The following is a 16,151-nucleotide window of genomic DNA, read 5'->3' as shown; positions in this document are numbered from 1 at the left end:
CTATAGAAAGAGATTTTTCAATAGGTGACCCAATTCTATAGAAATGTCTTTTAGAGATGTTCAGGATGGCCAAACTTTTGAACACACTAAAAATAAATTGTAAAACCTCTTCATCAGACCATTCTTCCCTCAATAACATTGCCAAACACACATATTTATCAAACTAAACTCCATAACCAAACTTCCTGCAGAAAGCATGAAGGGCAGAAAGAAAAAAAATGAGAGATGAATCTTTCTAATACTTTTATGATAGGGATAAATAAGCTCTTTGAAAGCAGTCAATCAGAAGCGTAGTGAGATAAAGTGTAGTCTAGGACTCATGCATATGATAAAGTGAGGCCTTAGGTATCAAGGTTAACAACAGGGAGCAGTACGAAGAAGTCTGTGCCAAATCTCAGTATAATCAGTAGTACAGTATTGTTCCTTTTGTGCCTTTATAATGTTTTTCTTCATGTTCTTTGTCCTTGCAACACTGAAGAGGTACTGAAATGTACATTGGCTATCATTAAAGACTATTGACACCCAAACTGCTTTTTCTTACTAGATAAAGGCAGCCTTTTCCTGCCTCTCTCTGTGGAGAGGTTTTGAGTTTGAAAGGAAATGGTACAAAATACCAAATGTTAACACTGTACCTTAAAAGTGACAGACCTGAAAATCTTATGGAAGATTCAAAGGAAAGGTCACAAGAAACTTGGCAGGAGAAGGGAGTGGAGAGTCACACTTTAACAACAAAGAAAAGATCTTAAGCTTTTGACAACAGGTTGAAGGAAGGAAAAAATGTTTTTGCAGTTCCAAAGAGAATGTCTGAAAAACTGAATTCATTTCAGTGAGGCCTTGCTATAACAATCGTAGAAGTTAATGAAGATAGAGAAAAAGTCATACTGCTGTGGGCTTACCTCTTGCGATTCTTATGAGTCAGGTTTGCCACAGTTTTGAAGGCTTTACTGTGAGTCTTATACTGTATGTAGCACAGGTTACTTCAAAGGATGTTACTGCAGTCACTATCTCGTTCAAGGACCAAACAAAGCTTTTTTTCCTATTGTTTTTTTAAATGCAATTGCAAATGATAGAAATGTATATATATATATACCCTGTACATTGTAAGGAAGAGCCCTCGGCCCAGAGTCAGAACACAAGCTTAAAGAAGCAAGTTTCTGAAGTAAATACTGCATTAGTTTATCTACAATCAAGAGAATAATTATTTATTAAAAATGCAGAATGTATGCTTAGCTACTGTACACTTAGTAGAGTAATAACGTAAAATAAAACCAAGAAACAATACCCATCACTTGGGAGGAATACATTGCCTTTGAAGCTTGACAGTTAACCCTCACTGTATCACTGTTTTACTGCAACTTTTTGTCTAATAAATAATTTTAGAATACTGTAGTTACCTAAAAAAAAGTATTTCCATTGCATCTTCTATACTACTGGCTTTCATTGTAACATCACACATCTGTGCCATGTACATTTCTAAAAATTTCTATCAGGGGAAAATGGATTAGGAAAAGATAGTTTTCTCCATTTCTTGGCTGTTGTTTTGGTTATACAGTGACTTATCCAGTTTCCAACAGCACCATATGTCCTAGTTCCAGCACCACTTCATGATCCTTGTATTTGGTGAAAACCCACTTCATTTTTTTATTTATTTATTTAATACAGGACTTTATTATGATATTACAACAGACAGGCAATTTTCAGATTGTAGGTTCCATTAGACGTCTGCTCCAGTTTTAGATTTAGCCTTTTGAAAAGGTGCATGAAAGTTGTTTCTGAGTTAAATTTTATTATTACTAAAATTGAAGTTATCACTTTAGCAGGCCAAACTGACTATTACTATTATTTATACTGGTAAACTTATTATTTGTACTACCAAAATAAAATGATGAACAGATAATTATTATTATTATTTTTTTAAGAAATCCAAAATAGATATCATTGTCATTAATTTATTCAATACTTCAGTTAAAAAAAAAAAAGGAGAATTAGTTCAGAGTCTGAAAGTACTCATTTATTAAAAGTAAGTACTTTAAAACATGTTACATTTAAAGCATTGCACAGTTACTTATATAAATATGTGGTTCTTAATTATTTCTTCTTTTTTTTTCCCAATTAATACTTTAACTAAGAACTCTTGAATTGTATTAGATAACATTTTCTCTCATATTATTTCAATATTATTTATTTCCCTCTGCAAAACCGTGTAATAGTTCATTGCATTCTTTGAAAGCTATGCTCAGACTTCCAAGCAGGAAGTTGTGCTTATTTCAGTGATTGTTCTTTTCTTATTCTTAACATGGTAATAATTGTGGACTTGGCTGTTGCTATCGTATTTCCATTAATCTAATGCCAGGCAACTGCAGTTTCATAAGTGATGACATTTACAGGTATTTTTCTCTAGCATTTCAAAGAATGTGAATCCAAATCAGAGGAAGTTCACGCTGAAGCATGATGCAGATTGAGCCTTTAAATCATGTTTCCTATTCTCACACATGACATTCCAATAATTGGCTTCCTGTTATTTAAAAATTTGGTCACAATAAAAAGGATTGTTGTTTATTGAAGCACGGTGTAATCATTACTAATGTTTCAAGTCTTTTATATATGTTTCAATATTTCATATTTCCATGGCAGATCAGTGGCTTACAAATGGAAGGCTGCAGTTTTGATGGAAATCGACTTTCAGAAAATCTGCATGACTCTCCCAGTGTGTCATCTGTTCTCCCTTGTTACATGGCCTGGATTCCACAGGTACTAAATTATTAAAAGCCCTAAACTTTCAAGACCCATAATTTGCTTTCTTTGTGTAGTAGCTTTTTGTATGACATTGCTGACCTGTTTTTTTCCCTCATTTTGTGCAGATTAGAACAAAGACTTTATTTCAGTCATACTTTTTCCTTGTCTTTTTAAAATTTTTTACAATTTTGAAAACTGTATCTACTACTATATGTATACGTGAGTTTGGGAGAGTATTTATTGGTAGAGTGTATTTTCTTTACATTTTAAACATTGTACTAAAAATGTAATAACAATAAAGAGTCAGAGAACATAATGTGATCTGTAACCAAAGAAAGCCTTTCCCCTGTTTACACTGATTTAAAAAATGCAAACACTTGCAGGACTATGTAAGATGAAAATTAAGCAATCCAAACAGTAAAAACTGTTACTGCTTCTACTCTAATTATAATAGCAGTCTTCAATACATAGAGGAAAAAGTTATGTAAAACCTCTTCAAGGATATATAGCATTGCAAATTCATATACTTACATTCTTAAAAGAAAACTTGTTGTAGAATTCGTCTCACCTATGTTTACAGAATAACAGAATGGTTGAGGTAGGAAGGGACCTCTGGAGGCATCTGGTCCCACCCTTGCTCAAAAAGGGTCACCCAGAGCAGGCTGCCCAGGACCACGTCCAGGTGGCTTTTGGAGATCTCCAAGAATCTCCAAACCCCACAGCCTCTCTGGGCAGCCAGTGCCAGGGCTCCCCCACCCTCACAGCTATCTAAAAGTTACTTGCCCATACGGTTTTGTTACCTTAGGCCCTTGTTTTGTCTCAGAAAAAGACGGGCATCTCAGGAAGCTCATTCCATCATAAAGTATGGATCTCATTAGATGAGAAGGTTTGGTTAGGAGAGTGTTAAACAAAAAAGGTCAATGGACTCCAATAGTTGACTTTTCAGTTAGGATTAGCTTAGTAATTGTAAAAAAAATATGGTGATGATGAGATTTATAGTATCTTGTGATAGATATGCAGGGAGCTCCATTGCTATCACACTGCTGTATCTCAACATTATTTTTTTTGTTCTCACTGTTATTTCCAGCACTGTAAACATGGCATTCCATTATAGCACAACATTAGAAGTATAACAGTCAAGATTTAGACTGAGAACACACAAGTAGATAGTAGCCAATGTCTGCATTACTGCTTCCAGCTTTGATGGCAAAGAAGATACTGGATGTTTAAAAAAAACAGAAACAAAAACACACGCACACAAAAACCAGCCACCAGACTCAGTGATGGGAGGGAGAAGATGGCAATATACTTTGTTTTAAGTGGTAACAGCAAATGTTTATCTTACGCTCACTGAAGATGAGGATTATAAGTAACCCTATCTTTTTTTTTTTTTTTGAAAAGTGTTTAGCTTCTGTTAGAGATAGAACAGATGGCTAAAGTGTTTTTCTGAATACAAGTCAATATTCTTTAGACTTCAAAGGTATTATGTGACATCAGCAGAGATCTGCCTGTAAAGACATACAAGTGAGATCAGTAATCAGAGAATGAAGCTGCTTCCAATGTACTTCATACTTGAAAAGAATAGCAGCTGAAGTTTTTGTGTTGGAAAAAAAGTGTGTTTTTTTTTGTTGTTTGTTTGTTTGTTTGTTCGTTCGTTTTTGTTTTGTTTGTTTGTTTTGTTTTTTTTTACAACACTAGCCAATACTTGTCAACTGCCCGGATTTTAAATGTAATGCATCTCTAAGGAAAGTATTTCTGATTCTCTCTGCCCTTTAGTTGTTTTGCTATAGGATTCGCTGTAGGAATTGACCATGATCAAACATCATGCTTTCAAACAGAAGGGTAGAACTGGGACATCATTCTGCACTTCCCCTGATCTCATTATCCTCTCCATAGGAGTAGAGTGTATGAAGTAGAACATACTATCTCATGATTTTTTTTCCCCATAAATATCTCTTATTAAATCTGGTGAGCAAAAATCTATGTATTTGTAAAGCAATGCTTTCAGGTCATTTTCCATCAAACTAACATAAAGTGAACTGTCTGAAAAAAAATAAAAATAGCGGTCTGCAGAATTTCTCTGAGATACTTCCCCATAAAAAGGCTCAAAATGCTGAAATGTTAAAAATGGAGTATTTTAATCAATAACATAGTATTTATTAAATTGTGAAGGCCTTTTCTCGTTTTAATTCATGGATAGATCCCAAGCTGTAATGGGCTAAATGGGATAAAACTATGTGTGAGGCAGTCTAGACAAAGAACATTTTTGGAGTGCATGTAAGGAAAGGACATATGGATTTGTGGTTCATAAAGCCTTTCACAGAATGGCTTTAACCCTCAAATAATGGGATTCTGTAAAACGTCAGTGGAATTGAGAAAAGCGTGTGAACAGCTATTTCAACACAAAAAGGGTGTAAAAAGTCTTGGAAGGCAAACTTGCCAACTTTGGGCTTCCAAGCTTTGGCTGTACTTAAAGACCATTCTCTGGCTGACATTTTCCTCTCAAATTTGCCAGTATTGTCTCTTCCTCTGTAGTGTTAACCAAGGGATAAATGTGGTAAGGTTTTAAACACTAGTGTTCAAAAGACAAGGGAACTTGATTTTCAAAAGGAACAACAAAACTCTTCAGAAATGGCTTAACGCTTAACATGCAGGGCAAAGTGCTTGAAACCGTTATTGTTTGCATGTCTCCTTTTTCTGTTTCTAGTTATTTTCTAATAATGGAGCTTAACTAACTCACATTTGATGTAATTTGCATTAAAAAAGCAACTCATTTTTATTTCAAATTCCTTTCTGACACGTGCTGCTTTATTGCTTGATTCTTGAAAACATTTTGACAATTTCCTGTTGACAAGAATGGAAGTCTTGAGTGTTGAGGAAAACATGCTTAATATATATGAATTGAATGAAACCCTGAATTACCTATACAAAATAAGTGCATGATGGGTTGAAACCTGAGTTACATTCTATAAGAAGTATAGTCGGTCTTTGAACTCAATTCTATAATCATGCAAATGTACAATGACCTATGTAAAGCCCAAGGAGGAAATTATGTCCAAGGTGCACAAAGTGGAGAGGAACTGTAATTGTTCTCAAGAGTGCAGCATCAGGGTACAGCATAGTTGTAGCCTCCGTAGCAGCAGTACTGTTAGTACTGTGCAGTAGTAAAATACATGCACAGGAGAATACGAAATTATAAATGAACTCAGCCAAAATGTTCAAATCTGAATGCTTAAATTTAACTTGAAAATTTCATTTTTAGTCACTTAATGGGAACAACCTGTTCCCCAGAAGAGCCGAAGAACCCCAGCTGCAACTGTGATCAGTGTTGGTATGAAAGGAATTTTTTAAAAAAAGAAATGTTTACGCATGCATCTGTGTCTTGAAGAGCAAAAAGTATATGGAAAGGAATGGGGAATTTGATCTTTTTATTTTTATTTAAAGTTCTTATCTGACTAAATCATGGTTAATACTTTTAGGTTCCCTCTGAGGCTCTGATGTAAGGTATAGTAGCTCTCTCTGTATCAGAGAACAATTTATTTTTATTTGAATTAATTGGTTTTAAAAATCATTGTTAAACATGGAAAGTAGCTTGTAAAAACTAGGTTAAGATTTTTTTTTTTGGTGCATCTCCTGAAGTATCCCACTTGAGGTAGGTGAGGTGCAGATCACACCTGGGGCTGCATTGCAGGAGGAGCAGCAGGGCTTGCCAAAACCACTGGTGCCCCAGGACACCAGCTGGCAGTACAGCACTGGTGCTCCCAAGGGGCTTCTGCCCTCTGGAAACTGTTTCCTTGTCCCTGGTTTGCAGAAGTTAATGACATGTAAATTATTATTATTTTTTTTTTTGACTGAATGAAGATTTTGATATGCAGTTTAAAAGATTGCTCCTATTACATACATTCTTCTGTCTTCAGTTTGATGAAATGGAGAAAAAACTTAAGAGGCTTAGTTATGGAGTAGTCTAGTGAATTTTCTGAAGTCTCCGCTTTGTTAATAATCCTTCTCCTTTGTACCCTGGACCAAGGGCTGGTATCAAAGGCTGCTGTGTCTAGACTTTATCTTAGGATCCAGCTTTGGATACCACATCACTGAAAATTACTCTTTTCTTTTATTTTGTTCTCCATGTGGTAACTAAGTACTGGTTTATTGACAGGATGCATATGGTCCATATTCTCCCGAGGAATGTATAACCTTACCAGTCTACACTAGCATGGAAAGAGACCGTGTGGTGACAAACATTGATGTACCTTGTGGAGGAAACCAAGACCAGTGGATTCAATGTGGAGCTGCTTTATTCTTAAAAAATCAGTAATCTGAGACCACATTAAATTAACTCTTGAAGTTAAGAATCGTTTAAACATTTCAGTTGTTTGTGTTTAAAAAAATCCTTCAGTTACATTGATTATAGATGTTTAAAGCAATGGTTTATAAACTTTTTTTTTTTTTTTTTTTTTAAACACTATCTAAAACTAACTCGACTTGAATGGAACATCATTGTATCTTTTTGAGATATTGTAAATGTTAAAACAGCACTACTAAGCAAACTGTTAATTTGGGTTATTTCTTTCGACTGTAATGTAATGTATTTCTTTCTCTGATTTGTTGTAATCTGCACTGTTTTGCCCAGTGCAGTCCCATAAATATTGTATATAAATGCAAAGCCAGTGTATTTGTAATCATTTTTTTCATGATACTTTTTTTGAGCTGTTATTATTCTTACCTATCTGTAATAATTCTTAAACCTCATTTAATAAAAGCATATGATAAAACTTAACTGTTCTAATTGAAATTGAACGTTTTAGTTGAATATAAAAACGAGAATAAACGTTTCATTCTGATTTAACGATGTTTTACTTCTATTTCTTTGTGTTGGTAGTAAATAATAGAAGCTTCATAAACCTTATGTGAAGTTACAGACTCAGTTAGACTATCATCATGGGTGTTATCTAGAAGTTACTGAAAAAAGCGTTTTATGAAACTGTACTAAGTTCCAGTACGGATGTGCACGTAAATGCACAAACTAGACAAACAATTCCTTCAATGATCAAAAGAGGTTTTCACTCAGTTGTTAGGTGATTAACAGAGGGATATAATCATGCTCTTGGTTTGTGATGTGAAAGACCCCTGAAGAATAGCAAAGTCTCAACATAAGAATCGAAGGTGTCTAATTTTTAGCTGCAGCTACAAAATGATCTCATGAAGACATTTTTGGAAGGCAGTAACATGAAAACACTTTTTTATTTTCCTTGGAAAATGAAATATATGTCTTGGTTCTGACACATCTGATTTTGTATTTTGTTTTTATGTAGCATTTAAATTAAAACTGTATTTCACTCGCATGCTATTTTTCACTAGTGGTTTGAGGGAGTCTGTCTCTTCTTAGATGCTTTCTAATTTCATTTTTTGATGTGTCATTTTTTAGCACAGGACAAAAAGCTGAGTTAATTAAATTTCAAGATAGTCTGGCAGCTTGAAATATAGTAAATTTTAATGATATTATCATCACAAAAAAAAAAAAAAAATAGTCCTGTGTGTTTTCCATATCATGCGGTTACAGTGTATTAAGCAGTAGGTTTTATATGTATTTTGACTGATTCACTGATTTCATTCCCAGGACTCTAGACATAATCCTGATGTTTTGAAAGTCTCCCAGGTGACCTACGGAGGAAAAAGAGATTATTTATCAAGTGTTCTTTGATATTTATTTTCTGTAAACATTGTATGATGTGCTTTCTTTCTACACAATTTTGTAATCTAAATGAAAGATACTTTAGGTAGCTACAGCTACTAAGTGAGAGGGATGATATTTTTGGTAGTAAAAGACAGAACTGTGGAATATTTATGAGCGCCAAAGTGCACCTGTATCAAAAACACAGGCCAGTCAGAAATATGAGTCAGGAAACATAAGAAATAAAAACATCAGAAAAGTCTTAATGATCTCGCTAGTGTTCCCACTAGCCCACTGCGTTTCAGTTTCAAGGGTAAAGGAACTTGTAAGCCTAAAATAGAGAGATCTCAGAAAACACAAATTACTGCTCTGCAAACACCCTCTTTTGGAGACTTGAAATAGAGGCATATCTTAAGGAAATGCAGATTGTTACCATTAGAAATCAAAGTTACAAAATGCAAAGTGAAGAAGCCTTCATCGAGTAAATACAAAATATTTGAAAATAATGAAGATTCTGCGGTAATATCGCTTTAAAAATACACATATATATTATAAATTTATTTCTCTTTTATTTAAAAGGAAACAGATTCCTCCTTTTACACTTCATAGCAGTCAAGTGTTTGTCAAGTATTGGTGCTGTCATCTGTCAGAATACAAGCTGTCTGGTGCACTTAGCAAGTTAACAACAAGTCTACTGTCACAGGGCACGCTATGTTCCCAAACAGAAGACACATTTGTTGAAGAGTCAAACTGCAGTCTTTTTTGTTGTTGTTATTTGAGATAAACTACTCCTCAGAAACAAGAACATTTTAGTTGTTCTCAAATACTCTGTAGTCTACAAAAGATGAAAAATACTTACTTTTTGTCATCTTTTCACAGCCTGTAAGTCTTAACATTGGCTACTGAATTCCCAGTCAAAAGGTTTCAGAAGCATAAAAGTAATTGAATGGGTTGCCTGGTTAATGGCATGCATGCATAACTTTATCCAGTGAGTGACCTGTGGTTATGATAGAATACCTCAAATTGCTGTAGTGCTAAGGTTGATTTAAGGTTTTGTCCAGAATATTTTTAGATTTCCAATGAAATCTAAAAACTGCTGTGGAAGGGAAGTTATGCAAGTTATGCCAAGTACAAATAGAACCAATCATGCAAAGTAGCCATTCCCTCCTATTTCTTTATTTCAGCTTTCAGAGAACAGTGTTCAGAAGAGCAGCAATTTCTCCCAAAACAGCTATATAATTGTTAGAGCTGGAGGGAAAAAATGAACTATGCTCAAAAGGATCACTTCTGAATAAGACCTCTTAAACTGATGTAGCATCTTTCAGCAACAAAAGTGGGTTTACATAAAATATACATAATACTGGTTACCATACTAAAAATATGCAGGCTTAATTAGGTCTAGAAATCCTTATGTGAAGTTTTACATTTATATTTAAATCCATTTAATTTTTTACATTTTTTTAATCCTTTGAAAACAAAAGCTGTAAATGAGAAACTAGGTGTGGAAGAGTCTGAAGACAAAGTCTGAGTCACAGCTGACAAAATAAGCTTACCCTCTATGAGTCCTTAAACTACATTCTCCTCTGAGGGGTACAACATCATGACTGTGCTTGACTTCGTCATGTGTAAATAACTTTCTTGGAAACTCAGCCAGTTTTATCCTCCTTCACCTCAGCTCATGGATTACTGTGTGTGAGGCCTCATAGCTCAGCGCTGCTTCCTGTGTCCTCGTTTCATTTTAGCCACGGAAATTGCTTATAGCAGAACTCAATTGATGTACTTCACGGAATGCCTCTCTTGGAAGTCTGGATTTTTTGTTTCTACTTCTCATGACCTTTATGTAAGATGCTTAAAAAGCAACAGAACTTTTTATTTTTCACTTTCAGTGGGTTTGATACAGAAAACCTTTTCACTAACTTGTTTTAGAAAATGGAGGAATAAAATCTGTGTTACTTATTTGAACAGCTTCATGACAATCACTGAGTCACAGAATGGGTGAAGCTGGAAGGGACCTCGGGGTCCATCTGGTACCACCGCTACTCAAGCAGGGACACCCAGAGCAGGCTGCCCAGGACCATGTCCTGGCAGATTTTGAAGATCTCCAAGGAGGGAGACTCCTCAAATAATGCCTTACAGTAGTTATTGTTAGCATGGATGGCAGTTTGCCTGAGGAATAGTTCTTAGGTTACAGATTTAAATACCAATTAGTTGTTTTGTTTTATTTTAAAATTATTTAATTGGAACACTTAATAACACATAAGGAATTGCTGCAGAATTTCATGAAAGCTTTGCAGTCTGATCCTAGAATAGCACTCTAGGTATGAAGATGTTATTTTAAGAGGCTAGTCAATAGAAGAAATTTGTACTCAAGTTGTGTTACATTACATTGCTATTATACTTTTGGTTATCAAAACCATCTGTGTTCTCATTCAATACATAAGTTAACTGAAAGCACATATAATTTGAGCACAGTGTAAACAGACCGTCTAGCATTCATTCTAATTTGATGATCCTGTAAAGTTACCTAACCAGCGATAGCCAGATGCCTAAGAGGAGTATCAGATATATGAGTTCTCTAACAGAGCGGTTTATGAATATGAGTATGTCAGAAGTATTACTGGCTTTGCATCTTATGAGAAAGCAAGCCCCCCAAGATGTCCTGTGACAAGAAATCTCAGAGATGTTCCTCATATCTTTGCCTAGTGTTAGATTCATTTATTCTTGGGAATCTTTTTCAGATCAGCAAAGAAGAATCTTAACAGGTCATCTTGAGAAAAAGTAATTAGTAATCGTGCTTATGAAGTCTACTGGATAGGTAATTTGATCGTCATGGCTCTCTAACTCATCTCACTCACTGACAAGGTGATTTCTTTTCTTCTTTTCACTCTATCCCACATGGTACTATTTCCAGGCAGAAGATGTTTCCTATTATCTCTCTACTGAGATTGCCAAGAAATGTCAATAGTTAAGGGCTTTTTTTTTTTTTTTTTTTTTTTTTTTTTTTTTTTTTTTTTTTTTTTATGGGTAAGGTCATATCAACGCCTGCCACTAGATGGTACTGTGGCATAGACCCTCATAAGAGACAGAGTCAAAAAAAGTTGGGGTTTGGAAGGTAAAGACAATTTATAGGATACATAACATTGCATCAACAGTCTGTTCCAAAGGAAATTTTCTTATCAGCACCGCTGAATAAGCAGCTGTGTCTTAGAAAATGCTTATAGCTAGTTGTGATGTAGTTCTTTGTAGAAATAAAAAAGAAGTGGTTCACTAAGTGAATTTCTCAGTACTGAACAGTACTGAAAGACACCTTGGCTGTGGGCATGAATAAGGGACTGACTGTCCACTCTGGCCTGTTTGCAGCTACTTCTGCAGGTCTTCAGCATCCACATGGGAAGAAGGAACAGTGAGGAGACATTTGCCCTTGCAGCATGGCAGACCAACAGCCTCCTTAGCTGCATGAGGGAGACCATTGCCAGCAGGTCAAGGGAGGTGATCCTTCTCCTCTGCTCAGCCCTGGTGAGACACACCTGGAGTGCTGGGTCCAGTGCTGAGCCCCCCAGTGCAAGACATGGACACACACTGAAGTGAGTCCAGAGAAGGGCTATAAAGGTCATGAGGAACTAGACATATGAGGAGAGGCTTCAGGAGCTGGGACTGTCCAGGCTGGAGAAAAGAAGGCTCGAGCAGCTTCTGATGAGGGACAGGTGGAACTAAGCTTTTCTCATTGGTGCCCAGGGAAAGAAAAAGAGGCAATGGACACAAAATGAAATGTGTGAAAATTAATTTAACATAATAAAAACTTTATATATTTTTTTTACACTTAAGGGTGAACAGCCACTGGCACAGATTGCCCAGAGAGGTTATAGGGTTCAGGAGTCTCCCTCCTTAGAGACCTTCAAAAGCCACCTAGAGCCACCTGGTCCTTGGCAACCTGCTCTGGGTGTCCCTGCTTTGAGTCGTGAGGTGCTTTCCAACCTCAGCTCTTCTGTGATTCTGTAGTTCTAGTGCAATAGCTGGAAACAGGGAGGAGGCATGTAAGCTACTGGTATCAGGAACACTGTGACTTGAGAACAGGAAGCCCATTTTAGTGAGACAAGAGTGCAGAAATACTGAGTCTTCCAGTTTTTGTATACAGGTTTCTGAAGAGATGTTTTTATCTTTTGGATACTAAGTTTGAAATGAGTGAAAATCCCAGTATCATCTACTGTTAGCACCCTGCCCACTCCATGTTTTTCTTTCTCAGTTGGCTTTGAAATATTTTCTTTGTGATTTTCCTTATAAAATTCCATATCAAGAATAAGAGAACTTAGTAAACTGGAATTTAAAAGCATGCTTGGAATCCAGTACATTTCTAATAAAATAGCAAATACATCACTTATACTGGGAAGACAGCCCTTTACTTAGGTATACAATTTATGTATCTCACTAATTAGCATCTATAAAAGTAATTTGTGCATATCATGAGAAAACTGTATGTCAAATAAAATGTCAAAAACTAGAAGTCAAAAGCCAGCCTATATGTACTCCAACGTCAGCATTTTCAAGGTGTACTCAAGAGTAGATGTTTGTAGTTGAAGTTCTTTCACTATGAATTCTCTCTGTTGGAGTGAACTGTGTCAGGCCTTGGGAAAACACAAAATGTCCTTGTAAGAGCACACTTGACTTTCCTCCATTCAGAATCATTTTTTGTTCATCACCTTGAACAGGGTGCCACACACTGGGACATCTAGCCAATGTCCTCTGAAAGAAGAGTTTCACCCATGGTTACACCGATGTTGGGAGATATTCTTCTGAAGAGACAAAGAAGGGATGGGACATAGAGGGATACGAAGGAGTCAAAGTCACACCTATCATAAAGATGTGTGATCTGTTACTTTTTCAATGGAGTTTGAATGAAAACAGATGCTGCCAAATTGTGTTCCAGTGTCACCTTTATGAGACCATCTCTTCTTTTCCAGTTTTTTCCTTCTATTTTTTTCTTTCTCCTCTTTGTAGAGGATGAAGGAGCTTTTCCCTCAAGGACTTTATCTAGGATTTACTTCACTGGGCTTCCTGAAGCACCATCCTCCCCAGGTTCTGCCTGAGGAAGAGAGATTACACTTTTCCCTTTGGCATCAGAGATTAAATGACATAATTTGTTCTTTGTTGTTGAAAAAGACATTTGCACTAAAGAAACATCTTCTCACACAGATAATTCCCTTTGTTGTCGGGTGTTCCATGAAAAATGATCAGCAGGAACAAGTAAGACCCTAAGTAAATGTGATAATTGCTTTTATGCCTTTGATAATAAAAGGGAAACACATCAGTAGGATTGTCAAGGGAAGGTACTTCATTTCTGGTAGTCATGTGTTAAAGCTAGGTACCTATGATTAATTTTTTAAAATAAAAGTAGAAAACATGGCTGTCTCTCAAAGCAGTACAAGGATATTAATAAGAAGCTAACATCCTGTTTTTACTGATTCATTAGACCTTTTGGAGTTGTACTTTCAGCATCTGCAAACAGGGATTGGTTATTACAGTCCCCATTCACCTTCACATCATATAGGTTGCACCTACACTGTATGGCAACCCAACATCCAGGTTTCTTGCTCTTTTCTGTAGAAATCAGCATGCAAGAGGGCCAGTATCTCACTGCTAGGAAATGGGAATGTGGACACAGTAGTGAGGGCACACTCCTAGCTCCCCTGACCTAGGCACAGACCCCATGGACATTTTTGGCTAAGACTGTGGGATACTTAGAAGGGATACTCAGTGGGAGAAATGGAACTGCATTCAGACACTAAAAAATACGGCTTGCTGTTGAGAGAGAGTAGTGGAAGCCAGCAGTTTGCAGGGACAGCACAGGAATGCTTAGCCCAAGAAAGACTGGACTGTTCTGAGTCCTCCAATACAAGGTAGACAATGAAAAACTTGAGGCAGTTTAGTGGGGGCCACCAGGATGCTTAAGGAACCCATCTTATTGAGCCCTGAGAAGAGATAGGTTTGTGGTGAAGGATTTTTTAGCAGCTTGTCATTGTCTACAAGGAGGTTATTAAGATGATGCAGCCAGGGTCTTCTCATTGGTCCATGGCAGGAGGACGGGTTGTTAGGACTGTATAGGGAAAAATATTTTCACCATGAGGACAGTCAGGCAGTGGCACAGGTCGTCTAGAGAAGCTGTGCAGTCACCACCCTTGAAGATTTTGAAAACCTGACTGGATAAAAAGCAGAGCAACCTGGTCTGATCTCAGAGCTGATCCTGCTATTGGGGAACTCCCAAGGTGCCCTCCAACCTAAATTATACTGTGCCTCTGTCTCTGAACAAAAGAGTGGTGGGTTAGTTACATGTTCATCATTCCAAGCAAAGTATATAAATCACAAAATGTAATGCCACTCTGTTCTTTCCACCTTGTGCTCCATATGGAAATGACCTACAAGTCCTTCAGTTTTACTGCTGCTTCATAAGCTATCAAAAAGTTCAGGGCTAAGTCAATGGAAAACAAAGCAGTTCACAGAATAAATGGATGAATGAAATGTAAAACCATAACAGGGCAGGCCAAAAGTAATTCAGAGGAACTACTCACTTAAGGCATAAAAATAATAATAATAATAAAAAGTAATAAAAAATAAATGTTCTGAACACTTCAGAAGCAGGATGTCTGCCAAGAAGAGTATTGGATTATTAGAGTACTGAGGTGTAAAAGTAGTACTGGAGAGGATACTGCAATACAGAACTAAATTCTTTAAATCAGTATTCGTTCCAGAAAAGACGAGGGAGGCTCTCACACTGATTTTTTATTTTATTTTATTTTATTTTACAGGGTATTACATACAACTCCAATGTTCAAGAGACATGGACATACTGGGAAAAGGCCAGTGGAGGGCCACCAAGATGATGAAAGGCCTGTGAGGAGAGGCTGGGAGAGCTGGGGCTGCTCAGCCTGGAGCAGAGGAGGCTCAGGGGGATCTCGTCAGTGTCTGTAAATCCCTGAAGGGAGGGTGCAGAGAGGCCGGAGCCAGGCTCTGCTCAGTGGTGCCCAGTGCCAGGACAGGAGGCCATGGGCACAGCCGGGCACCCAGGAGGCACCCTCTGAGCACCAGGCAGAAATTCTGTGCTGGGCGGGTGATGGAGCCCTGGCACAGGCTGCCCAGAGAGGCTGAGGGGTCTCCTCCTTGGGCATCTTCAAAAGCCGCCTGGACATGGTCCTGGGCAGCCTGCTCTGGGTGTCCCTGCTTGAGCTGGGGTTGGACCAGATGGACCCAGAGGTCCCTTCCTACCTCAACATTTCTGTGATTCTGTGAAATTGACCGGTCAATTTAGAATAAATTTTAAAAGAAACTGAGAAAATGTAACGAGAACATGAGAAAAAGTAAGTAACAAGTTGTTAGTACCAGATGTTCCTCATCCAAGAGTCCTGAAGGAACTCAAGGAATTTACATATACTGTTACCTCCCTACTCAACATGATGTCTTACCCATCAGTTATGTGGGCTGTGGTTCTAGAGGAATGAAAGATTCACTTTCTTTAACAGTCCTCTATAAAGACATATTTCTATTTTTGCAAACTGTATAACAATTAAACTGCATACTCAACTATTTTAAGATGAAGAAAGGTCAACATGGATTTTAGGTCAATACGTAGATGAACTTTTTGCTAAGTTTTGAAAAAATGTCTTAAGCATCTTTGTTGGAACCAAGAAAATCATTTTATAGCGTGTACAGGGAATTGCAAAATGTAGGAGATGTTGGAAAAAAATAACTAAGC

At 36.9% G+C, this 16,151-nt stretch overlaps 1 protein-coding gene across 2 annotated transcripts in view; it reads left to right on the top strand.

The window, feature by feature from the left end:
* The window catches only part of DYNC2H1 (dynein cytoplasmic 2 heavy chain 1), a 169,427-nt gene extending 157,501 nt beyond the window's left edge, over positions 1-11,926 (top strand). Inside the window, exons 88-90 of one of the 2 annotated variants that reach the window (XM_035327873.1) lie at positions 2,635-2,751; positions 11,146-11,269; positions 11,780-11,926. In XM_035327873.1, coding sequence (XP_035183764.1) covers positions 2,635-2,751; positions 11,146-11,166 — 138 coding nt within the window. In that variant the 3' untranslated portion in view covers positions 11,167-11,269; positions 11,780-11,926. Of the gene's footprint in view, positions 1-2,634; positions 2,752-6,892; positions 7,171-7,210; positions 7,583-11,145; positions 11,270-11,779 lie in introns of those variants that run through there. The other variant, XM_035327865.1, reaches the window with a different exon arrangement.
* The last annotated feature ends 4,225 nt before the right edge of the window (positions 11,927-16,151 follow it).

Source organism: Oxyura jamaicensis, chromosome 1, assembly GCF_011077185.1.
Source record: "Oxyura jamaicensis isolate SHBP4307 breed ruddy duck chromosome 1, BPBGC_Ojam_1.0, whole genome shotgun sequence".
Classification (NCBI taxonomy): Eukaryota; Metazoa; Chordata; class Aves; order Anseriformes; family Anatidae; genus Oxyura; species Oxyura jamaicensis.
This window is presented reverse-complemented; position numbering and strand designations above follow the sequence as displayed.